The following is a 26,090-nucleotide window of genomic DNA, read 5'->3' on the forward strand; positions in this document are numbered from 1 at the left end:
TAAAACGGCTATATATTTCATTATCAATTTCATGCTTGAGTTAGTATTTTTTTTCCCCTTAACAAAAGTTTAAACCCTTTGCCTTAAAAGGTACAGTAGTGAAAACCTGTGAACAGAGAAAAAAGAGTACCTTTCACCATCAGCGTTCCTGAGCTGCTAGATGTTCCAAAATGGTTTCTGGCCACACATGTATACCTGCCTCCGTCAGATTTGCTGATGTTGGTGATACGCAGAGTCCCATCCTCCATGATAGTCTGTCTGAGGAGAGTGACAAAACTGAAACAGCCCATCATGATTTCACATGTCTCATTTGCTTAAACACTATTTAGGTGTTAATTGGATGAAAAGCGATAATAAGAACAAAATGAACTACTTCCTGGCTGAGATACGGTCTCTTTTCTCAAACCATTTAAACTTTCATTTTTTTCATTTTGAATGAAGGCTACAGAATCTATTGCAAAAGTCTATTTACACGCCTCAGAAGATAACAATTATCTTTGCTGAAGCAGAACAGATTTGCTGTAGGTCAGCATACTATTGACAGCACAATAGCTTAAATGCACATATTAATTGGATATACAACAGGCCACCAGGGCCAGGCAGGACAGCGATAGGAAGAGGAGCGCAAAACTGGAGAGAGGCAATTTGAATGTGATCTTTACCTGAAGCCTTATCACTCAACAACACGTGGAGATAATATCAACACACTACAAGCCATTTCTGAAAAGTAATAATGTGGAGATGTGCATATAGAAGCATCTCACTTGAAAACATGTCAGGCAGGTCTCACGGGAGAAATAAACTGGGAGTGTGATGACAGCTCTTGAAGGAAACATGACTAAAACAACAATTACACAGAGAAATGTTGACCTCGCCGTACATTAGTGACAGATTGCGACTTACTGTACTTCTACATTCAACATTTCCCTTTGTTAAAAGACTCTCCCGTGGAATTGTGGTCAAATAAATAAAACTTTTAAGTGTGAAAAAGAGGAGACATTTTTATTTATAATACCCCCAATTCTACGAATAGTAATTTTGGCACCTTGTTTCTAAACAGACAAGTTGGAAAGCATGTAAACATATGCATAAACGAGGCAGATGATGCTCTCCTGTTGTGACCTTTGGATTCAGTAAATCAAACAGAAATTCTGTGAGCAGCCAGCTCAAAAATCAAACAATTTCATATTGGCTCCCAAGAATAAATATGTATTCACTCGGGCTGAGCTGAGACCCAGAGAGCATGTCTGACACAGGGTGCTTTGCGCTGATTTATTGACAAAAATATCAAACGCTGAGTGATGGAGGCGCACTGAGAACATGACCTGAGGGGCAATGAGCTGCAAAACAAATAGAAACGTAAAGAACTATCTGCTTTGTAGACAAACTCCGTTCCATTCTGTGAATTTCTATTCTTGTCCAAATGCGCTGCCTGGGTAATGCCTGGGTAACTTTTCTTCCTTTCCTCATGACCAAACCATGGCAGCTATGATAACTAATCAATCCCACTGGTCACATGTGAAGGCAGGTCCAGTGAGTTACAGATAGTTTATGGAAATACGGCTGTACATATTGATCTGAGCCAGATCCAAATAAAAAAGAGAAGGGAAAACAACAGAAGGATAGCAGCTACACACTTTACATTTGCATGTTGGTTATGTGTCAAATGAAAATTAGAATCAGCATATGCCACAGTGTTAAAACAGTCCATTAAACAGCACTGTGGTCAGAGTGCCATGACACACTGTCTCTTCCTTGTAATCATTTTAACAATTTAACAATTCAAAAATTTGAAATTCAAAAAGCTGTACTTTAAATGTCACATTTACCATGTATGGCTTTTTTATTATGATCCGACAAAGCTCCTGTGGCCTTAATTGGAAGCAGGCTTATATTAGAGAGAGGCCTTTATTTCTAATTCCCTCTGTTTGATAGGTATATTTGCTCATATTTTAGTATATGAGCAAATATTATAAACAAGAACTCTTCAATATGCACTTGATGATCCATGTAGAAGACATGTAATGCTAAAAAAAAAGATTCTTGTATTGTAATGTAGAACTAGTTAGATATCAAACTCTTGTTCCATTTTAACATAACCCTGTTTTGCTGCTTTGCTAATATACGTGTTCACATTTTCAAGCAGTATCTTTTCACCTTCAATGTCACAAGAAGAAAACAGGAGACAACTCTGCATAAATATGGACCTTTTTTTGGAAGCTATGGTTTTATTTTTTATTTTTCGCACACCACAAAATAACATTCTCCTTTGAATGTAGAGGCTTGAAGACGGCCTCTGCTCTTTGACTAAATGTTCACTGCTGGCTAAAGCATGCACACAAACATGCAATTAAGGCTAATGACCTAATATAGTGTCAGTGGTTCTGCTGTGAGCTACCATTTAGAGTCTAATTGTAACTGTCTATTAATATAAAAGCTGGTGCTCAACATATACATTCTAAAACCATATTACATTTATTTGCATGTTATACTGCTTTTGATGGGGGGGCTATTTTAATGTGTGGACCTGTAGAGTTTCTGTTTGGAGTGCCTCAGATCTACTTTAAGTCCCACGGTCCGGCAAACAGAAAGAGATTTTCATTGATTGTTGACAACTGGTAAACTGTTCTGAAGTTTTCTAGAAACTTTGATTCTGTTTACATCAAACATATTTTTGGACCTTTCTAGCAGTTACCAGTCCAAAACCTGCATGAACATTTAACCTGAACCTCCCCAACTCATGAAAGCGGCTGTCATGCTGAACTTACACTCTGTTGGTTCTTATTGTGTGTATTAGTTTGTGCTAAGGCCCAGTGCAACAACAGCTCGTAGGTGTTACCTCAGACCTTATATCATGATGTGGTGTGGCCTATCACATAGCCTGAGGTAGAGTTTCACTGAAGGATGTAGTTGGATTGTTTTTCTCTGTGGTTTTCACACAGAGAGCGTCCCTACAGGATCTAAGTTCTACATCCAGCACTTTGACTGCTTTGAGGAGCTGTGAAACTGTGGGACACTGGATGCTTTGAAGTTTCAAACAGCTAAATCGTATTGTACTCTTTATCTTGTATCCTTACAAAACCGATAGAGTAGGGGTCATGGCCTGATTCTCACATCTATTGAAAAGGCATCAGACAAAACTACAGTGTGTCAACAGAAATCCATCATCTATATCTACGTGACATATAAGGTGTCTGTCTAGAGAAATCCCTTTCTTGGACCAAACAAGCCTGTTTTATGCAACACTGATTTCCAAAGTCCCCTGGAGCCAAGGCATAAATAACAATGAGATCTAGAAATGAACATGACCACATGTGCAAACCCTTTAACAGATGTCGTCAGTTGCATGAGCAGCAGCGCATACAATACCCTACCTCTTGCTGTCCTTCAGGAGTTCGCCCCCTCTCCACCAGGAGATTGTGGCTCTAGGGGAAGCGTGGGGGCGACACTCTAAAACCACCTCACCCCCCCTCTGGATGACTGTGGACTTCTTCACAGGGCGCCAGGTGAAGTCAGGTGGGGAGGCTGAGGAACAGATCCATGTTAAGGTCATTTGTCTCACTTTGTGGAGGGGCAACAACTGTCCTTTGCAAAAATGTCAAGTGCATCACCAGTAATTACGGAAATTATATTTCACCACTAGGCTGGCTTATTGTATGAAATAATTATGGAAATGAAAAAGCAAGGCCATAACTGAGTGAGGAGCTAGTTCAGCTAGTTTATTTTTTATTTACTTTCAGATGTGAAACACTTTTATTCCACTGACAACACAATATACTGTACACACAACATATATCTCTGCCTTGCCTCTGGTTCAATTCATTGTAAATGATACAGGTTAAACAACTTGCTTACCTACAACCTTGAGCTCAGCACTGGCATAGACGGCTCCATGTTCGTTCTCTGCCACACACTGATACATCCCAGAGTCTGACGGACTAATCCTGGATATTGTCAGTCTACCAGTGTCCACATGGATCCTCCCCTGAAAATCAGGCCAGTTGAATAATGTTTGATAACATCTTTTACTCACTGATTTACATTTTTTGTCAAATATGTATTTGCGACTTTTTGGACTGTCCTTTTTATAGTTTTTCCAGTCAGCCTTCCAGTATCTATGTCCAATTGAGATGAACAGTCCTTCTAAAGGGAGACCTTTTCAGTGTATTCTTTGTCTGAATCTTGCATTATTCTGCTTAAAATTTTTAAAATAGCCTCAATGTTACCTTGGGAGTCTTACCTCTGCTAGTAGTAGCTGACCGTTCTTAAACCATCTGTATGTAGGCCTAGGTTTACCGATGGCCTTACATTCCCACTGCAGATTAGCATCAATTGCCATGTGAGCATCTTTCAGTGTCTGGAGCCAGTGCAGATGTTCAACATCTGTGAAAAAGACCATTGAATATGAATATGTATTTACTAAAATGTCAAAATTGCTTCACAACTGTATTAGCATGAACCAGTATATGGCTGCATTGATTTTGAATTTAACTCCAATAATATATTATGATAGAAAATTCTGAAATAAAAATGGGACATCATTGAGCTAAAGAATTACAAGTAATTTAGTATCATTTCCCAACTTGGAACATCAATGTTCTTTCTTACTCAAATGAATGTGAAGTGAATTTCTCTTGTTTTGACCGCTAGAGTGGTTTTGCTGTCTTCGGGTCAGATTTACATACATGAAAGGGCAGAGCAAATTTGCACTGCTTGCTTCATTCCATTTGCGCTTGCAATCTGCGTGTAATTAGCTCCTGATTTACTAAGGCAGCAGCTCATTACACAGTCAGTGCCTGGGACTGACCTGCAGGCGCATTGTGCAGTAGTAGGCGCAGTTCAGAGTGGATGCAGTTTAGTGGGATTTGAGACCAAGGTCAGAGAATAAATGATAATAAACAATGTTGCAAGCACTACAATGAAGTAACAAACCAAAATTCCATTTATTCCATTAATTCAGGCTGAAGTTCAACACCACTGGAGAAAAACATTGTTACTCATTGAATTACAATATAGCCTGGCCTGTAGGCCTTGTTATCAAAGCAACAGGGATCAATAAACCAAAAAACAAAATAAAATAGAAATAGAAAACAATACATGGGTGAGAGAGGGAAGAATGGGATGTTATCAATAGGTGTACTATGGCCTGGTAAAAATCCAGGCCAAACACAATAACTTGGTTTCCATTTGAACACAGCTCAGAATTTCCGGATATTTGGCAAAAGAAAATTTGAATGAATGCACATTTCCATCCACTGGAGTTGGGTCATCAAAATAAACAGCTGGTGGCGCTAATTTTCCAGTTGGGGGCCATTAAACCATTGTAGAAGAAGAGGGTTTTTTTTAGGTTTTTAGGTTTTTTTCATGTATAAATTGGAGGAGCGTTACAGTCTCCTCATTGGTCCACACAGATCTGATGTTTTTGTCTTCTGCATCATCAACATCAGCATCCAGCTCGAATCAACCCAACTCATGCCCACAAATTTTGGAACTTGGGTGTCATGATCGATGATGAACTAACCTTTAAGGTTCATGTAGCCTCAGCCGCTTGATTGTGTCGGTTTGCCCTGTACAACATCAGGAAGATCAAACCCTACCTGTCTGAGCTTGCGGCACAACTCCTGGTATAGGCTCTCGTAATATCACGCATTGACTACTGCAACTTCTTACTGGCAGGCCTCCCTGCATGTACATTCAAACCTCTGCAGATGATCCAGAACGCAGTGGCATGTCTGGTCTTCAATCAGCCCAAAACAGCACATGTCACCCCACCACCCCACCCCACCCCCTCCACTGGCTCCCAGTTGCTGCCTCAACTTCAAAACCTTGACACTTGCTTACAAAACAGCAACTGAAATGGCTCCTGCCTTCCTGAACTCCCTCATTCAGGTCTACACTCCCTCCCGCTCATTACACCTGGTCTCAATCTTTAAGAAAAGACTAAAGACCCAGCTCTTTCGCGAACACCTCTGCACTTGATGGACTGTAGGTAGAGAAAAAGCAAAAAAATAAATAAATAAATAAAACTCGCCTCTACGCAATCTATGCACTTTATGCATTGCCTTGGTGCACTGCCTGTTGGCATCTACGTCCTATCGGTCCCAAACTTAACTTGTCTCCTGACTACATACCTGCTTGTGTGTTATCAGTCTCAGATGTACATCGCTTTGAATAAAAGTGTCTGCTAAATGAAAAATGTAAATGTAAATGTAAATGTAAGCTTCAGTGGACTTTTAAGTCACATGCTTTACGTACATCAAGGTTTATTCGCTAAGTCTGTTTCCATTTCACTTTGTTGCAGCATTGCACAGATGATACCTGAGGAGGAATAAATAGCAGGATACATTGTCTACTGCCATACTTTTCAGTCAAGCTGGACACAGCTTTAGCAATACTGTTACATTTACATGATGCCATTAGGCCAAACAATGAAAATCATGCAAAACAATAAAATCATGTAAATTTTGTAGACGACACCCACATTTACCTTGCCCTCTCACTAAACTAAACACTACAGTCCCATAGAATCACTCAACAAGTGGCAATATTGAATAAATCCATCACTGGATGTGCCTGAACCTGCTTTAGATAATTGCAGAAAAAACTGAAGAGACTCTAGCACTGAATCCGTTATCACACTGAAATGTATTTTCTTTTTGGTTTTCAAAGACAAGCCACATCAAATCTAATCCACCACCTGTTATCTGAAAAACAGCAATCAGAATTTATGTCCAGACATGCCACCCTATTATTTCCAGCAGTTTAGACTATTGTAAGTCTTTTATCAGGTGTCCCCATAAGAACTCTGAGGCAACTACAGCCCATTTATAATGCTGCTGCCAGGGTCCTAACAAAGACAAAGAAAACTGAACACATTCCACCAATTCTCAGGTGTCTGCAATGGCTTCCAGTGTGTCATAACATAAAGTTTAAATTATTGCTGCTTGTCTATAAATCTGTCATTGGCTTAGGACCAAATGCATGTCTTTTACCAAATGAACCCTCTCTGCCTCTCTGGTAATGGTTAATGGTTCCCAGAGTCCGAATAAAACACAGAGAAGCAGCATTAAGTTACTTTGCACCAAAGAACTGGAACAAACTGCCAGAAGATATAAGACTTTTAATCTCTTTTAAATGATTTCTGTCTTTTGAATTTTAGTTTTGATTTTTTTTGTCTTATTTCCTTTTACTGTAAGTGCATTACATAGCACATAAGCACCTTGAATTGCCTTTGTGTATGTAATGTCAGACAAATAGACTTACCTAACCATGCCTGCTTTGTATCAACAAACCTTTATGGCTTAATGTTTAGCAATACAGATGTCAAATTAGAATGTTTATACTTTTTTTTCCTTTTTTTAAAACTTTTTCATAAGTTGTACACAAAACCAAAAATGTTAGCCCCAGAACATTTCCACTGATGAGTGATATCCATAGTTCCTTATCAACACATACAGTGCAGCAGACAGGAATGGTGGAGATTCTCTCATCTCTCTGCCTATGGAGGTCAATGGTAATATTCACTGATGTAGACAGTGCTTTCCTATGACATACAAATGACTTATTTCAAAGCTTTGAGTTTGAGAGCTGGTTCCTTTTGATTCTATGGAGGTGATAGACCTATCCTGACATGTAAGTAATCTTATTTTCTAATTCAGGCCACTGGTTAAAAGAAATATTCAGTATGCCAGAGGAGCTCTTTAACGTCATGATGACAAAACAGCAAAGATAATGAGCCCAAATTAAGTCCAGATTATCCTGGCTTTATGAGGCTGTTTCACATTGTGGAGAAATAAACTTACTGAAGATAAAATAAATAATAAAGCACTTGAGAAGGAGAAAAAGATTAGCAGCCATCTCCATGATATAGGAAGTAAGAGAGTACAATGTTCTTACTGTGGAATAAAAGTTGCCCTCTGGCAATATTTCGTCCTTTGCTGTTTTCGGCTACACACTCGTACACACCAGCATCCTCCGGGCGAAAATATGGAATTTCCAGAACCCCACTGGAGTGGTTGATTTTAATCTTGCCAGGGAGTGGGTTTCCATCAGCTCTTCTCCATGAGATTGAAGGCACAGGGCTGCAGAGGTCACACACAAAAGGTCATAGTGGCCACATGCTCTTGCTCACATTGACCAGAAGGATGGCTGCCATGTTTGTCAGTGTGTTTGATGTAATAGATGATGCCTGGCCACTTCACAAACTTGACAGTGTAATGTTAGGAGTAGAGCTGTATCATGCTAATGTTTATGATACTTACTTTCCTAAGGCAAAGCATTCCAGCCTCACTGATGATCCTTTAGAAACATGAAGTGTGTCAGGGAACTGAACCTCAATCTTTGGCTCGTATTCACCCATCACTGCTGCATGAGGGATAAAAGCAAATCACATCATTCAAAACACAAAACAGGAACATGCAGTTTCCTGTAATTCATATTGGATGTAAGAACCCTGGCGCGAATGACACTGGCAGAGAGTGAGCGTGCGTGTAAACGCCGTATACAACAGCATTTGGCTTAGCGCATGGATGAGTTTGGATTACATATCTGCCCCAGCTCAAATCTGAAGTGGTACACATAAACGGTCATGATGGGGTTCAGTATGTGTGGCAAGCTCCTTGCTGTGTGTGTGTGCGTGCATTTTTGTCAGAGCAGACAACATTTCTGTTTATGTAAATATGTGCCTTCATGCAGATAGAGAGGGTTTCTCGCATACATAACCCTGTATAGTTCACAGGCAAAAACCTTGCTTGTAAGCAAAGGCAAAAACAGTGTCACGCTCAAGACAAGCGATTTATCTCCTAGGCTTGCCCTCCCTCCGACAGCACGCATCAGTTCAGTGCTCAAGATAACCAGGAGGCAGCAGAAGTGAAGTGAGGATGCTTACCGTCCCTCCGCACCACCACAGGGGTTGGAGAGCTGAACACTGTCGCATTGGTCATCATGTTTCTCACCGCGCATGTATAGTTCCCTGCGTCTGAGGCTTCAACTTTGGCTATGTACAAGTTTCCCGTCCGCTGAGAGATAAAACGACGGACATCCTGTTGCAGGAAAGTGCGCTGTCCATTGAATACCCATGAATATTTTATCTCTGAAAAAAAAAGAGAATAGGTCAAGAATTGTAGCTATTGAGACATAACACAGATAAACCTTCCTGTGACATTCCCAAAACTTCCAGGACAGTGAGACTGAAAATAAATATATATGAAGAGATATTATTACAAATAAATTATGAAATATTTAATTTCTCATCTCTTCTAAAAATATACTTGTACAACTTAAGGATAAGGCTGGTGATATTTCACACTTTCCTTATTGTCAACAAATCCCATTTAAACCAACAGTGAATTGATCCTACTAACAAGTATTGTCTGTGTATCCAAAGCCTGATATTGTTTATTCATCTGTGCTGTAGAGCTTCATTGTTTTGGAAAAACTATATAACTGAGTAAACCCAGCATATACCGTGCTGTTGCTGTAAATACTCATAAGCCCACCAAATGTGTGTGTATTTCAACAAATGGACTATTTATTTCTGTTTGAGTAACATTTGCTGTAAACTACAGTGCCCACTTCTTTTAGGAAATTACATAGTACCCTTTGAAAAATTAAACTATATATTTGAGAGACATTTTTTGAGATTTAGGACTTCAGTAGGTCTTGAGGCTGAGTGTAAGGTAGGAAAGGCAGAAAGTATTGACAGATAGATTAATGCATTGATGGTTGTGGTGTCTTCATGGGATTTGTTGACACTAAAAAAATACAGTACCAGTACAAAGTTTGGACACACTTTCCCATTAAACTTTTGACTGGTGCTGTATAATAATCCCAGCCTTAAAACGGTGACATTTCTCTGCAAAGGCGAAATCTTTCAAGTCGAGTTCAGCTATGGTGACCTTTGACATGCAAATTTGCACCTTTGACCAATATGGCAAGCCGTCTTGACAGTGTTAGCCTTTAAGGGAATGAAGAGCCAGTAAATCCAAAACTGAGGAAGCTAGCTCATTAGCTGTGTTTTATTTAACCCTCCTCTGCCGAAGTACTGCTTGCAAGGTTACAAGTGTGCTTATTAGTCTCTAATTTACCTATATTACTGTTGATTGTAAACTATATTTTAGAGGGAATATCTATTTTAGTTGATCTACTGCTCTGGTCACACTGATTAGAAAGGAATGATGTCAAAATAAAGAATGGGAAGGAATGACAGGAATGCCAATGCAAAAGTGTAAAATACACACAAGCACACACGCACGCACGCACACACACACAGAACGAGAAACACAAAAAAGAAAGGGAGAGAGATGTCTGCAAGGACTGTAGAATGAACTTGGCTATTAGAGCAGCCCTCCTGTATCATACACATTCTGCAGTCAGCCCCTTTGACTGGGCAGACGGTAAAAAGTCCCACTTGCTTCCTAGAGGGAAAACAGTGAATTAAAATCATTACAGAGAAAGTCAGGGCAGAAACTGACAGACCTTTCATGATTAGGGACTATCAGAGACTGGGTCTGTTTAAGAGCTGCAGTCTCACAGCACCAGAGGACTTGCAGGCACATAATCTCATGTCCTCTGACAGAGTTTAACTCTCAGCACGGCTCCTTTTAGACCACTTACCTATTGATTGCTTAAAGAAGCTTCAGATGATTCCTCTTTTAATAAGGTGCATCACTGTATTCCTCTAGTGGTGCATCAACAAGCATTATAGAAGCTTTGACATCATTTAAACCTTATGGCAATACAAAAAAAACCTCTCTATTTCTTCTTTTTTCAATTTTAAAATACCTCAAGCTAGCATTATCGTGTAGTGCAAATCCCATCAAATGTGTGACTACGCTCTGTTTAAGACGAAAAATAAGAGATGGAGGCTTTTAAGGGGGAGGAGGGAAGGCTGGAGGGCAAATTGCTAAAGTGTGGAATCCCACGTGGCTGCAGGATTCCACTGGAAACAGAGAGCAGAGAAAAGCTGGTACACTGGCGTGAAATTGTGCTGGTGGGCACCGAATGGCTGCAGGAGTGCGGACCACTTTGAGGGTCTGCTAATCAGCAGCAGACAGACACATGAGCCGAGCCACAGCTGTGCCACGGGATAAACGCTCCCCCGGCCACAGCAGCCACCAGCAGCCTTTATTACCCACAGATAACCTGCCCACATCCAGGAAAAAAAATGACAGTTGGGGAAGTGGAGCACTGGAGACTTTATAGATGACAGCATGGTCACAGATCATATGGGTGAGAAAAGTGAGCTCAAGGTTAAGAAGTGTGAAGCTATGAACTATAGATGTGAAGGCATGGGTCTGGGCAGGTAGAGCGGAGGCTGATCATAAAAGTTCCCTCTCTGACAGATAAGGAGAAGTGAGTGGAAAACAGTGTGTCAGAGTTCGAAAAGAGGAGCAGCAAAAGGAGAAGGTAGGAAGGTATAAAAACAAAAGAGACACAGCAGTGTTACAGGGAGATAATAAGCAGCAGAGTGAGAAACAATAAAGACTGCTGAGGCAAGCAGGAGTGTGAAACTACAGCAGACAATGCAGAAGAGTTAGGACAGAGCAGTGTACCTCCGTAATGGGGTGGAGGGCCGCAGAGCAGAACCACAGCTTGACCCTCTCTCACCGACACCGTGTTCCTTGACTTCTTGCTGAAGTTCTGGAGAACTGGTGAATATAAAATAAAAAATTGACAACTTTTCACGGTTTGACAGCTGTAATAACTTTTACTTAAAGGTGACATCCGGGGAAGGGCATTTCATTCTGCAGAATATTACCCTGTCTGTTCACATGGCTTACAAGTCAAACCCGAGAGTCCCCTGTTAATATCACAGCACGTGCAAAAGATCGGGCAGAGGGCGCACAAAAATGCCCCCCGACAATCGAGCTTGAGAGATTACTTTCACCTTTAATTAAATGCTGCTGTGCTGTGTGAGAGAATAAACAGCGGGAAGACATATCAATCCCAAAGTCTTAGAAATACCAACCAAGTCCCTGGAGGGATCAAGCAAATATCAAATCAAAACTCTACTGATTAAAAATCCCCCAAATCAAGACATACCAGTCCTCTTTCTGTCATCTATTCCCCTGGTGAGACAGGCTAGGATGACGAGATACCACATTGTCAGACACAGTGGTGGGCAGCCAATCAGAGAAAATTTCAGAAAAATATCCCCCTGCATTTGAAAATTTGCTGTGGACATCTTTGCAAGGCCATCTTTTGGTATTAAATGTGCAATGAAAAAAAGGTACGAATAGCATAAAAAACAAAAAATTTGAATTGAATGTGTGATTTTGACTAAATGTCTATAACCCAACTATTAATGAGTCACTATTATAATTATTATTATTATTATTAGATTATTAGGTTAATGTGTAGCATGTTAGCATACTGCCACACTATTGCTACTGTGTTAGCATATTAAAGGACATGTGTAAGATTTAGTGGCATCTAACGTTGAAGTTGCAGATTGCAGCCAACTGAATACACTTCCCCTCCCTCTCCCCTTCCAAGCATGTAGGAGAACCAACGGTGGCAACAGAACTCGCAAAAAACACAAATGGCCCTTTTTAGCCAGTGTTTGGTTTGTCAGTTCTGGGCTACTGTAGAAACATGGCAGTGCAACATGGCATCCTCCATGGAAAGGGACCCACTCCCTATGTAGATATAAAGGGCTCATTCTAAGGTATAGAATGGTATAGGTATATAGGTATCTTATATTCATGGGATACACTAATTAAAACATACTTATGAATATTATATTCAATTTCTGCCAAGTCCATTCTGCTAGATGCCACTAAATCTCACATTAAAGCCATTAGTATTCTTCCTTGGGACGATAAATAAGTGAAGTAAATTTCATGGAAATACAGCCAACAGTTGAGAGTCGAAATATTTCACTCTGGATGAAGTGGTGGCCTGACAGACCGTCTAATATTGCCATTCCTAGAACCCTACTGGCAGGGTAAAAATTAGTTTGTGTTCACATTCTAAATTAGAGCTGAAATGATTGGTTGATTAATCAATGAGTCACTGAACAGAAAATTATACACCAACAATTTTGATAATCAATCAGTTATTTAGGTAATTTCTTAAGAAAAAAAGGCAAAAAGGTAAGGGCAAAAACACTCATAAATTTTTGCTGGTTTTCCTACAGTCCTCTAGACATTAAAGACATCATCATGGCCTCTGGAATCTTGTGGAGCAGCCCTATTCTGGGCAATCTGTATTCTAGTCAGTTGTGAATACAATCATAACTAATATTTAGATGTCTGTGAAGATTCTCAGTCATCCAGGTCGTGGTTATCCAAGGAGGGTTGAATCAAGTTCAACTGGACTTGGTTGAAGATACTTGAAAATGTTTCACCTCTTATCCAAGGTGCTTCTTCACTGCCCTTGATTTAACCCTCATTGGATAACTAATATTTAGTATTCTTCACAAAAACATTCTGTCCTATAATATGCATACTCAAAAATCCATAACTGTACTCACAAGCAAACTGGACTTTTGCTTCCCTGCTCACAACGGTCCCAAATGAGTTAGTGGCGATGCACTGATACACTCCCCCATGATTGATGACATGAGGGTTATTGATCAACAGGTTCCCCTCTACAAGGCTGTAGTTTGGATCTGACTCTGTGTTTATTTCTCTCCCATCCACTTTCCACCTGTGACAAATAGATGGCCAAACAAAAATCAAACACAACTTTGCCCAGTTACCACATTCGTTAACGCTAGGGTAGACATCTCATTTTAATTTTTTCCAGTGAATATTTGGAAAAGAACCAGAAAACATCCTGCAAGGATACACATGCTTAAAAATGTAATTGCCTAATGAATGACTACACTCAAACATGAATGTAGGCAATATAGTGAGACAGCCTGGTATCATGAAGAAGCCTAGCAGAGCAAATTGTACCACGCATTCACTGATACTGTACACTGTAGTCTCACCTCATAGTCAGTCAAAGTTCAGTCAAAACACTTACCTATAATGCGGAGTTGGGTTTCCCTTTGCTTTGCAATTAATAAACACCTGCTTATCATCAGTGCTCAGTGGGAAAATACTGTCACTAGGCTCCTGGGTGAAGACAGGACCATGGCGTGTATTCTCTGTGTTGAAAAAACACATTAGCTGTACAATGGCGCAGAGCAAATGACTGAATTAATGCAAAACTCAGCACTCATCACTCACGAACTGTATATAAACTCTACACCCTTATAATTAGCTGTCAATGTGGCTCTTTGAGTGGATTCTGTATTTAATAAACCCTCCTGTGCACATGTCATGAGACAGATTATGCAGGGTGATGAGAGAGCAATTAACTAAAGATAACCCTGTAGCACACTGGCTAACAGGCATATTCTATGCAGTCTACAACACCAGTCATAAAGTTTTTTTTTATTTTTCTACCTTCATTCACAGTCGCACTGTTTGCATGCACAGTAATTTTATTACCATGAATACCTAGATTAAGTTAATACTTTGATTACCATGGCAGTTGACTGACATTTGAGGGCTAGCAATGCTAGGAGACACCCTGGCAACTTCTGTGAATATAGTCTATGAATGTTGATACAAGACATTTTTTCCAGCCCACACAGTGTTGGTTCTGTACTGTTAACAACTGAAGACATCAGTCTTGATAGGTGCCCATCATGCCTTAAGTTTGTATTCCACTCAAAAAGAGGAAGCTATCAAGCTAGGCTAACTAGCTTTAGCTTTCTGATGCAAATGTTAGCACTGATTACCACTCCATGTTACTTTTTGTTCATGTTATCTGAACACCTGCTGGGTCACTGGCAGCTCCTGCACATTCAGTGATCGTCCCACTTTATAGAAAGGAGGGTGTCTAGCTAACCCGTGACCTCGGCACTCCATACATATACCATGATTTAACCCACTACATGGAATAAATACGTGTGGATTCAGGGAGTAGTGAGTGCTCAAATCACAGCTGCAACCAAACAATGTATAAACAAGTTATACGAGCTATTTTTCTCTGCCCAGTAAGCAGTGTCATTCAGAACCATTAATTCATGTCCCTGGAAATCACTGCAAAAAAATAGATACAATTTAATTTCTTCTTTTTTGGTAGTTAAAATTTTGACAAAATAAGTAAGTCAAAACAAACACCAAAGATATACACACAACATACTGACTTCTTAGCAGAAATTAATTTAAATTTCAGTTTGACTTTATATGTTTTTTTTTCTGATTTTCAAGTTTCTGTTAAAACTTTTTTTTTTTTTTTTTAGCACAGATGAATTCACAGAACATCTTAACACATGCTCTGTTACTTGTGTTAAGTACAATCAAGAAGTGCTCAGCTGAGAAGTAGATCTGCCACTCTTTATTTAAAGTCAAACTGTGCATCTGGTTCATTCTGTGAACTTTCACACACAGAATCAGAACACAGACAGAAATAGATCTAAGCTGTATACATGTCAAGGGTAATTACAGAGATTGACAAGTAGCCCAGCTGGTTAATTTGGTTATGCTTCATCTAATTATGATCTTAATGCAAGTGGGATAACTTGGTTAAGGTGTTTACATGAGAATTGCAATATCAGAGTATTGCCTTACTCTGGCTTTAATCTAATTATTAGAGCGCCTGTAAAGCTGTGTTCTATATGCATGTTATTTGTGCATGTGTCTGCTCAGTCGAGCTTGTTGTTTTGGTTAGCTCCAGCCAAACTATCAATACACAGGAGTAATTAACCGATGTTGCACTAATTACTCCCGTGAAATCTAGCATTTCTTCAATAGATGCACACTCACACACACACTCACACATACACACTGATGTCCACCCTCTCATTTCTCTAATAACATGTGTGTCATACGATGGGCTGCACACCAGTGTTGCTCTTGAAAAATGTTTCTTTTTGTGCACTTGAAAGGATGAGATGCTTTTTTACACGTCTCTAACCTTGACTAGGACAAAGAGTTTTCCCTCCCACATCATCGTCATCATCATCCTAATGAGAGTGGGAGTCTTTGCCTCAGGTAAGGGCCTTGTTTCCCCAGCCTCTGAGGGAGGTGCTTCATTTTTACCCTGGTTGCAGTGTCCTTTAAATTAAACAAATTAATGAACCTTTAATAGCTGGGCTATTTCACCTGGGAAATGAACGGGTGGTTTGTGTGTATGCTTGAGAACAGGCCTGCCCTGTAAACACACCAACTAGACTGACCACTAACACACCTGAACATACACACATACAAATTACACTTAATTAGGTTTCATGGGAATGCATACAAATGTGAGCTCAATAGTGGGTATATGTATGAACAGTACAGCTGCAACTAACTGCATGTGCCATGTGCATAACCCTTCAGTCTCTACTCTTGTGTTTGCAGGCTGAATAGACATACCCCTGTGAAACTGCTGACTTGAGATGAGATGGTAAATCAATGGAAATTGAATCATAAATAACAATACAATAGACCCCACTCCATATACTGTATAAATTTAAATGCATTTGTTTGATGACTTGTAAACGGTTGGCTTGAGTTCAGCATACAGTATATCCGTCAAATGTGACTGTCAACATTAAATCTCACTCAGTTGACTAGGCTGCACAGGTTACTGTATTCAGACATAAAGTGAGAGCTCATACAGAGATTTTAACTCTTATCTGTGGCTCATACAGGTATTTGGAAATTGAAGGTTAATGTTATTCTGCTTTGCGCTCAGTGGGAAGGAGCACCTCAGCATACTGTGGATCAATGTTGTTGAGAATGGAGTACAGAATAAATTAGTGTTAAAAAAGGAGTTAGTGTGGATTTTTATAGTGCTTGCCACAGTTCATGTAAGTGGCAGCAGTTGGACATAAAGCAAGAAAATTGCATAATAAACCAGGGAGGCATAAAAAGACAGCAGAGAGTGAATTTTCTCCTATAGGTTAGTTTTCTCCTCAGATGTAAATCTAACAGTGAGTCATGTTTATCAGAGAGTTGCTGAAAAGAAAATGTGAAGATTTAAAGTCGAGTTGCTCTTAACAACTGAGATCAAAATGTCATCATAAGAGTAAAATGGAAGAGGATGGGACAGATGGGGTGGGGTGAGGCTGGTGGTAATGATATTGGTGAGGTTAGTCAATCTTTGAATGACAAGACGTAGTTTCTCTTTACCCTGTTGCAACTTCATCCTCTTAAATAACACAGAAACTGCATCAGTAAATTCAAATGTCTGGCTCTGTGGTTCTTATTTCTAAGCTCTTTAAAAACTTAAGTAACAGGTAAATCTTCTGTTTTGGCCATGCCTTTGCATCATTCTTTGCAAACTTGATGTAGATTTTGCCCAGATATAAAAGCCATTAAAATTATGATCCCTTTTGAGACTGTTATCTTTCCATTTCAAATGGAAATGATAACCTAAACATGCATAAGAAAGAGGCAAACCCTCCCTGTGAGAGATATATGCATATCAGGTGTGTCATGAAAGGCGACTCAACTTGGCATCTCACCAGCCAGGCACTCTTTGAGTGACAGAAGGATTAACAGTTCCCATGGCAACAACATCTTCATTTTCCAAGGTCAAAGAGTCTCCGTCTTCCCATCCAGTTGCCAGAGAGTGGAGAATGCTTCCTGGGTAAACTCTCCTCTGTTTGGCTCTGGAAGAAAAGGAGGGCATATGAGCACTGTAAAGATGATGAGATGCAGTCTACATTAAGCCATCTGGACAAAAAAAAAACAACAAAAAAACAAAAACAGGCTGGAACTTGTGGAAAATCCGTGAGCCATTAATAATTCATTCAACCAAATAAGCAGAGCCAAGATCCCATGCCGAAGGGCCCGCTAGCAGCTGATACTGGGGAGCTGATATTTAGTGTATACATACTGCTGCTACACTATCTCCCAGGAGCAAGTCAAGCAAGAGAGAGAGAAGGAAAAAAAGTGGCTCGCAGCAGCAACAGATGAGCAGAGCCTCCTGCCAAAGGTAATGTTAAGCTTTCTGAAAACTGTTGGTTCAACATATTTACTCTAGTAAATTGTGTGATGTTCTAAGTGTACATAATATATCAAAGGGAATGCTAATGAATGCAGACAGACAAACTGAACTGAAGCAGAAAAATAATCCTACTGTGGGCAAATCATTCAAACCACTTCAAAACATGCAGACAGACATCACATCTTCCATTGATCATGACGCCAGAAACTACTGCTATTGATTCACGACTAAAAATGAAGCTTTTATAACTTTTCCAACCTTATCAAATAACATACATACATAATAAGTAACACAACAGAGTTTATGCTGTAATGGTGCAGTATTAGTAAGGTATTATACATACCAGATCCAATATTTATGTTAATTATATGATAGCACAACTTCTGTCAGTGCGCACTCAGCCTACAAAATGCCTGCATTAAAATTGTTAATGTAATTTACATATGTTTAACAGCTGAGCAGCTCAACCTTAAGAAAACATGACCTGCCTTACAGCTTTACTTAAATAGACTTATAATATTTTTTCATAGTGTCTTATAGTGTATGAAGATGTCAGTGTGAATTTCTTACGGCAGGAAGTCACAGGGGGGCATTTAAAAACACATTAACAAAAACACATACATACATTCTACATGCAAACAATCTGTGGCCCACTTCACCAAATTTGTAACATGCAAGCTGCAATTTGCAACATGAAATCATTTCCTCCCCTGTTAAATTCACTACTCAAAACAAACCAAAATCATACTTCTGACCCATGCATGAGCATGGTCAGTCCTGTAGGACTCACAAATGTATCTGCAATTTACAAGCCATAATCATCTCTGAAACTTTACACTGCCATCATTTGTGATGTGCGTGTAAGCAGTGCTGGCAAATTGCTTTTATGAAACAGGCCCCTGGCTTATATGCTTTCATGAGTTCTAATATGAACACACAATGCTCAAAAACGTAACATTTTCTCCTACAGCTCTTCTTTGTCCTTTTCCATCTCAGCTCCTACAGTAAATTGCCGCAGACAGACAGATGTAACAAAACAGAACAAATCACTAATCATGACAGGAAAAAGGGAGAAAAAGCATTAGTTGTATGGGGAGTGAAGTAGACTTATTCTGCTCTCTATTATTTATTCTAAGAGGGCACAATACTTATCATCCAAGCTTCATCTTGTCAGTCATCATTATTGATTTGGTTTCCACTTTTTTTAACCTTTTGCCTTTTTGTTTGTCATCCTGCCCGCAGTCTTGTCATGAGTCTCAATCAAATATGGAGGAACTGATCAATAGCGGGAGATTTGGTTGATGTCTTTCCTTATGAGACTCACTGGGTTGATATATTTGACTGTTCTGGAGAAAACCAATGAAGAAATTGTATCTATCTAACTATAGAAGCCACATTCTTTTGACCTACTTGGGCCTCTGAGATATGAAATTTTCTCTTCTTTCAATAAACTACTCTGCCTTGTGCTATTCTCAGTATGCTTTAGAGTTAACTGTAATTATGTATTATTAAGAGGCTGGATGAATGACACCAAGCTGCATACTGTAATTACAGCTAGATGCAAGGCTTTAATTTTGGGCTCTAAGAAACTTTAAATCGATATGAAATGTTGTTTTCCAGACATTTTGTCAAAACACCTATCTGATAGTAATTCCAAATCAATGTGTTTTAAAATGCGGACAAGCTTGCCAAGCACTATGTGAGCAGAGGAACTCAGAACAAGTCAAATGAGACACAAAATCTGCACCGTGAAAGTGGCCCCATGATTTTGACTGACAGTTACAACAAGCTACCTTCTAAATATTTATCTATGAGCAAGGATGAGGTTTCTTTATATTGATCAAACTGTTTTGATAATAATGTCTTTGCCATTTTGAGCTTGAATTTGAGTTTCATTGATTTCAGGGCTTGAAATGAGCAATATTTACTCCTTACCACAGCATGATGTGGATCTAATTTGCACTATTTGACATATAATTTCTAGGTAATACTGTAATATCTCTATTAACAGCCACATCATTCATTCATGCATGCGAATCGAAGACAGATCATGTGCCAATGTAAGGATGGTCAATGAGGAATTACAGTCATTGGTATTTAGTGGATTGTGAGGATATGGGAGCCATTATAGTCCATTGCAGGAGTTGACTAACAAGCCCCTGCAGCCTTGAGTCATTAGTGTACGTGCTCTGCCCAATGATCGATGTTAATTTATGTTTGCTGTAGTCAGCTGTCTACTTTCACTTTCAAGCTGATCAACTTTATTTCATCCATACGCGAACACGTGGCCCTTGTTCGTTAAGCATTCAAAGTCATACTCAAGGACCTTGATTGTATTTAGCCTGAGACAGTAGCTATTATGCTTGGTGCGGAAATGCAGAGACCACAATCCCTTAAGGTATACAAGTGAGGGAGCTGGCACTGTTCCTCTGTCAGATAGCACAACTCTGTTTTAATGATGCATAGGTACTTGGCATCCTTGGGGAGGATGTGTTTCTTGGTCACAGTCCAGAAATTTAAAGTAGTTGCTTGTGATCCCCATGATTAATTTATATACCCTAGAAAAAATACAATGGCAATAATTCTTGTGCCCAGCGGATGGTGGTCGCAGGTGTTGGAAATACCAAATGGGATGAGGCCAAGCTAATGGTGCCTGGAAGGGAAACTATCTGTCAGGGATAATCCCTAATACTGTAACACCCCGGCATAGATAATGTGCTTTCCCCACCTCTCTCAGCAGAGAGTGATATCGAGATAGCTGTGGAGAAATTATTAAACGAGGAATGGATATTGACATGGATAAATGTATGTATCTGGAGTGAAGTATTGCCTGGTTTAATGTTAAGTGATGATTAGCTTCCCACTCTGGAATAGCCAAACTAGGGTAAGAAAAAAAAAAGGGGGGGGCGGGGGGGGAATTGTCCTGTGAACTCTGGTGAGCCATGTTCCACTTCATTACACTCTGAGTAATTGGTTAAACACGTGACTACAGAAATTAACATCAGTAGTCTTGTGAGAGGTAATTAATGTTTTTCCACTCTCTCTTTTTTTATACCATGATAAGCGTGACATTCAGCATTGCACAGGGCCCCATAAAGACATCAACCTAATGCCACATTATCATGGCTCAGAGCACAAACAGCCTCAAAACATAAAGCCTCACTCACCGTAGTAATTGTTCAATAAACTATTGCTCATATTAAACTTTAACTCTGTAACCACTGCCTCTACATTTTATCTCAAGGTCTTCTCATGTACGCATATAATCTTGCTTTTGATTTGACAATCTTGCTTTTTGATTTTTGTTTTTTTTTTTGCTTTGTACTGTTTGTTTTTGTGCTGTTATATGTTATATGTGACCTGCCAAAGAGACCGCAGATGAAAATTAGCTCTAGACCTCAGTTCACTGTTTTGTTTCATCAGAGAAGGTGCCAGGATGTAAATATCCCGAAAAGCCTCCTGATCTCAGATTACAGTCCATCTTAAATCCAGTCAGCCACAAGGGAACGTGTGCAGTGCTGCAGCTCAGTTGGCAAACCGTCACTCATTGTGCAAGTGCATATTACACACTGGCTACGAGAAGGAGGAGAATATTGAAAGCTAACATCCTGTCTGTTCAATACAGACTCGGCAAACAGAACCGTACATGAGGTTTGGACATGGAGAGCAAGAAGCCCTCAGATGTGAGATGAATACTTATAAATACTCGATAAAAGAAGATACAAAGAACCTGAGTGGTCTTCTGTCAACTTTTGCTTTGAATTGGACAGAGTTAGGTCAAAAGTTATGATCAGCTTCAGATATGCATCATTTGCATACTGATGATTGTCACTGCAGATTGTCCATTTCTATTTTTCTGTCTTCAGAAGCAGATGGGTATGTTTTCTGTTCTTTTCAAACAGGGCAGTTGGTTACTTAGACCCCTAAGCTTTTGCTTACTGCACTCCTCCAATGAAAATCTTTTCTGCTAGAGACTGATAGATTGGGTTATTGCTTATGCTTATTGCGGATATATCAGTATTGGTAGAAGTGATAGCCGACAATTAAACAAGGAAACAAAAATGCCAAAGATATGTTTTTGGTAATTCAGACACAGTGTCTCCATTGCATGGCTTTTCCACTAGAGATCCTTTGCAAAATGTCCTGGACAGTACATATTAATTACATGTTATACATATTCATACATATTATAATAAAAAACATTTAAGGGACCTTTCAGTTTAGTTAGTTATGTGTTTATGTGGAAAATGAATAATAGTTCAAATAATAATGTTAATTTATTTCACATAGAACCCTCTTAAGCAATAAGCATGAAGTGCTTTCCAGTGCAGGGTGACAGAAATGTCATGAGACTGACAATCTAGCAGCTGTGAGAAGCTGTGCAATCACAAGTTTGACCTGATAATGGCACTAGATGAGTTCATAACCAAAGTTATTACAATTCATCATGATGGGAACATGACTGCCTGTACCAAATGTCATGGCAATCCATCCAACGATTGAGACATTTCACAATGAAAATCCAACAAATGGTAGTGCTACAGGAGGAGACAGACTATCACCAAAGTAAGTAGGATTCATCCTCTTGGGACCATGAATGTCTTCTAAAGATTCCATGGCAATCCATCCAATAGGGGTTCAGATATTTGAGTCTGGACCAAAGTGCGGACCTACATTGCCATCAATAGCACCACACTACTAGCAAAATCAATGATCAAATGTTGATATTGGTATCAGTATAAAAAAATCCAGTATCAGTCAGGCTATACTTTCGACTTTCATTCTGCACATCACAGTATTTCATTTTATTTTACATACATTTTCAGCATTTTCAATCTTAAAACCTTAAAAAAAAGTCATACATGTTTGGGGTTCCCAATGGTCGATATTTGTCCTAATTATCAACTATCTAGTTATTCAGTCATCTATCGATCAAAGTTTCTTGGCTATCTTCATAATGGAAGAGAACTATTGTTTATACTGAACACAAACCTGTAGTCTTAGTCCATTTTACAAAGTCATAGTTTAGATCAATAACTAATAACTAATTGACCCTGTGTGTTTAACATACTGTTTCCTTTAGCCTACTTGGGACCAGCATGCATCACATATAATGACCAGATAAGTTTGTCATAACATGATCAAAGAAGAGGAGATTACTATATGCTACCTTGGCTCCTCTACCTGGAAAAAACAGCTATGGTCACATTTATAGCATATAATAAATCACGAAGCCCAACAGACAAGCATGTTTCCCACTGATTGAGTACTCACAGAGTAAGTGGAGTCTGCTCGCTCTTTCCTCCGCAGCAAGCACACAATCAGCCCCTTGGCCAGCTAAGAGAGAGAGACAACAAAGAAACCAGCGTGAAGAATGGAAAAGAGAGAAAATATTGAGAGTCCTTGTAACAATAATCTAAAGACACAAGGACTGAAATGATCTGAGTTTATTCAAGCTGTAGCAGGAAGGATACGATCTGCAAAGAAAACCAGGTTCTGGGCTGTCTGCTCCTTCAATACTCCAGACAATAGCACAGATTGAACAGATATTTGCAAAAAAAAAAAAAGCAGAATGGGGTTTTGCTTATAATATTTAAATAAGTAGAAATTAACAGTTTTCTTTGTTGTTGTACAGTAATTGGAGACTTCAGAAACCTCATTTATGTGGATATATTTTTGTATTGTATTTTTTTTTTTTGCAGCATTAAAATATCAAACAGACATCACAAACAGACTATGTAAAATATCTCATATTCATCTTTCAATCTGTATTTTATAATTACTGTCTACATTATATTCCTACAATATTTCTAGTGCTTTGTAAAGCTTATATACTGGACACTATAGAGCATATTGTCTTTTACAGGACTGCAGTGTTTCTATCATTCATTTCAAGGATACAGACACATGACACAGAGTTATAACAGGCAGAACAGAAAAGAAAGTGTTCCTCAGGCACTCGTACGCAGAGCAAAGAGAAGACTTATTTTAAAAGCCTTCATCACATAACAACATAACCAACAGATACAGAGAACTATCACAACAACATCAAAATAATAAAAAAGAGAATAGAAATCATGACCATAATAATTGTATCACTCAAGATGCAGTCCCATTAATAGGTGGAATTAAAAAAAAGTTGTTTATAAAAAGAAAAAAAACCCAATAGCAGATTTTTTAGAAAGTCATCCCATCTGATGGACTGTACATATTCTATTCCTTCTGCCCTCAAAAGGCTATCATGGTATGCATGATGTTCAGCATGAGAACCAAGCTTGTCTCTAATTGTAGGGGCATGTCTGTACAATATTTTGGGAGGTTCGGACTCCCCTAAGCATGTGTCACTCCTGAGATTGTGATTACTATAACGTATCACTGTATGTACCAGACCTCTTTGTGGTATGTTTTTTTGTATTTTGGAGCACCTCACTGTGCTCTGTGGACTTGGCTTTTGAAATGAAACACTCTTAATGTTTTGTTATTCATTATAAGACACTGAATCCAGCGGGTCCCCTTGGATTACTGCCAGTGTTTGTACAATTTGTTTTGTCTGGAGGCTCATGGATCTCATTGTTGAAATGAAGCTTTACAGATCTAAAATAAAGTTATGTTAATCTGTGATAGGTTTCATGATATCAGTAGTTTGTATGGCTGTTGCTCATTCTCTTTAGGTTGTCCCATATTATCTGTTTTTTTTATCACTTGTTTCATTCATTCTAGTCAATAATACTGAATGAAATTACTGTGTGGTACTGTTATGTCTGTAGTAACAGACAATGGTGAAAACATTATCATTTAAACAGCAGTGCTGGGGAAACTGCTTTGAAACTAAAGCTAGCAAAGCTAGAAGCTAAACTTAATTGGAAGTAGTTAAGCTACAGAAACACAACACTTTTAATGTAGAAAGCTCAAGGCTACTGAGAAGAAGATTAGATCAAAATCTTGTATATGGCTGGACCATGTAGAAATGCTAGAGGGCTTCTAATTTGGCAATTGGAACAGCAGCGTACTTGCTGACAGCAGGAGCTCAGCTTCAATACACCTACCTGACTGTACTGTGACAAAATAATCTCAACTCAAAGCTCCACTTACACTTTAAGTCTCACAAAAGAATCACCTAATTGACAGAGAGATGCAGTAAATTATGTTATTCACTATGTAATGTAACTACAACTCCACACTGTCATGTAGTTTAATAAAATAAAACAAAATTTAATATAGACTGATCTGTTCATTTTAATACATGAATATTTATGTAAATGTGGTGATATCTGTACGTATAGAGCCCCAGAGGCAGCACTGTTGTTCTGTCCAGTAAAAACATGAAGCTTCACTTTACATTCAGACAAACGAATGCGGCAGCTACAATTGTTAGATTTCATCTGTGAGACTAACATTTATCTTCCAAAAGGAATTATATTATATATCAAAATGCTGCAGAGACATTAGAGCCAAACATTAGAGCTGCAACGATCAGTTCATCAGATCATGTTCTCCCCAGCATGATGATGGACATTGACCAGCCAATCAACTCAGGAGTTGGGCTGCTAGCAGCTGAGATGACCGGCTGGTCTCACCCGGCAGCGGCTCCTTCCATCTCCAAACACATTGGACCAAATTTCCAAACAGGCATTATTCGGATAAACTGACCACATATTGGGAATATAAATGGTTACATTCTTGCCTGAAATAATATTGAAATTTAATAAAGTGACATTACAGTTTTTCTCAATTGGTTGAGCACAATTTCTGAAACTTTGTTCACATTTTCAAAACAGTTATCATATTTCTCAAAACTCCTCTGCATGATGCAAAACAGTAAATTAATGTTGAATCCTTTCACACAAAAAGCAGATGTGAAAAGGATTTTGTCAAAACAATAAACACAAATCTTTACATTGAAACACAAAATTCAGTCATTTGAGTCTCAAAACATGCAAAACACAAGCCATGATTCTCAACAGAAAGAGATCATCCCAAAAATTTCACACAGCTTATTTGTTCATCAACCAATCAGACCTAAATCATATATAAAAATGGTCACCAGTTACTTGGTGTAGTGAACATGGAGCAGGAAAGAGTGAAAGGAAGGCAAGCAAGAGCAAGAGGAGGATGTGTCCATATGCGTGGTGGTAGAGGTGGGAGACCTAGGC

General features: G+C 39.0%; 1 protein-coding gene across 1 annotated transcript in view; it reads right to left on the reverse strand.

Moving 5' to 3' along the window:
• The window catches only part of LOC121894696 (contactin-4), a 115,964-nt gene that overhangs the window by 30,180 nt on the left and 59,694 nt on the right, over positions 1 to 26,090 (reverse strand). The window contains exons 2-13 of the mRNA XM_042407468.1: positions 23,212 to 23,274; positions 17,453 to 17,599; positions 13,972 to 14,095; positions 13,475 to 13,650; positions 11,553 to 11,648; positions 8,888 to 9,091; positions 8,262 to 8,364; positions 7,897 to 8,081; positions 4,241 to 4,383; positions 3,856 to 3,985; positions 3,375 to 3,525; positions 131 to 258 (exon numbers count right to left, since the gene is read on the reverse strand). Of these exons, the coding sequence (XP_042263402.1) occupies positions 131 to 258; positions 3,375 to 3,525; positions 3,856 to 3,985; positions 4,241 to 4,383; positions 7,897 to 8,081; positions 8,262 to 8,364; positions 8,888 to 9,091; positions 11,553 to 11,648; positions 13,475 to 13,650; positions 13,972 to 14,095; positions 17,453 to 17,513 (1,501 nt within the window). The 5' untranslated portion in view covers positions 17,514 to 17,599; positions 23,212 to 23,274. The remainder of the gene's footprint in view (positions 1 to 130; positions 259 to 3,374; positions 3,526 to 3,855; positions 3,986 to 4,240; positions 4,384 to 7,896; positions 8,082 to 8,261; positions 8,365 to 8,887; positions 9,092 to 11,552; positions 11,649 to 13,474; positions 13,651 to 13,971; positions 14,096 to 17,452; positions 17,600 to 23,211; positions 23,275 to 26,090) is intronic.

Source organism: Thunnus maccoyii, chromosome 3 (genome assembly GCF_910596095.1).
Source record: "Thunnus maccoyii chromosome 3, fThuMac1.1, whole genome shotgun sequence".
Taxonomy (NCBI): domain Eukaryota; kingdom Metazoa; phylum Chordata; class Actinopteri; order Scombriformes; family Scombridae; genus Thunnus; species Thunnus maccoyii.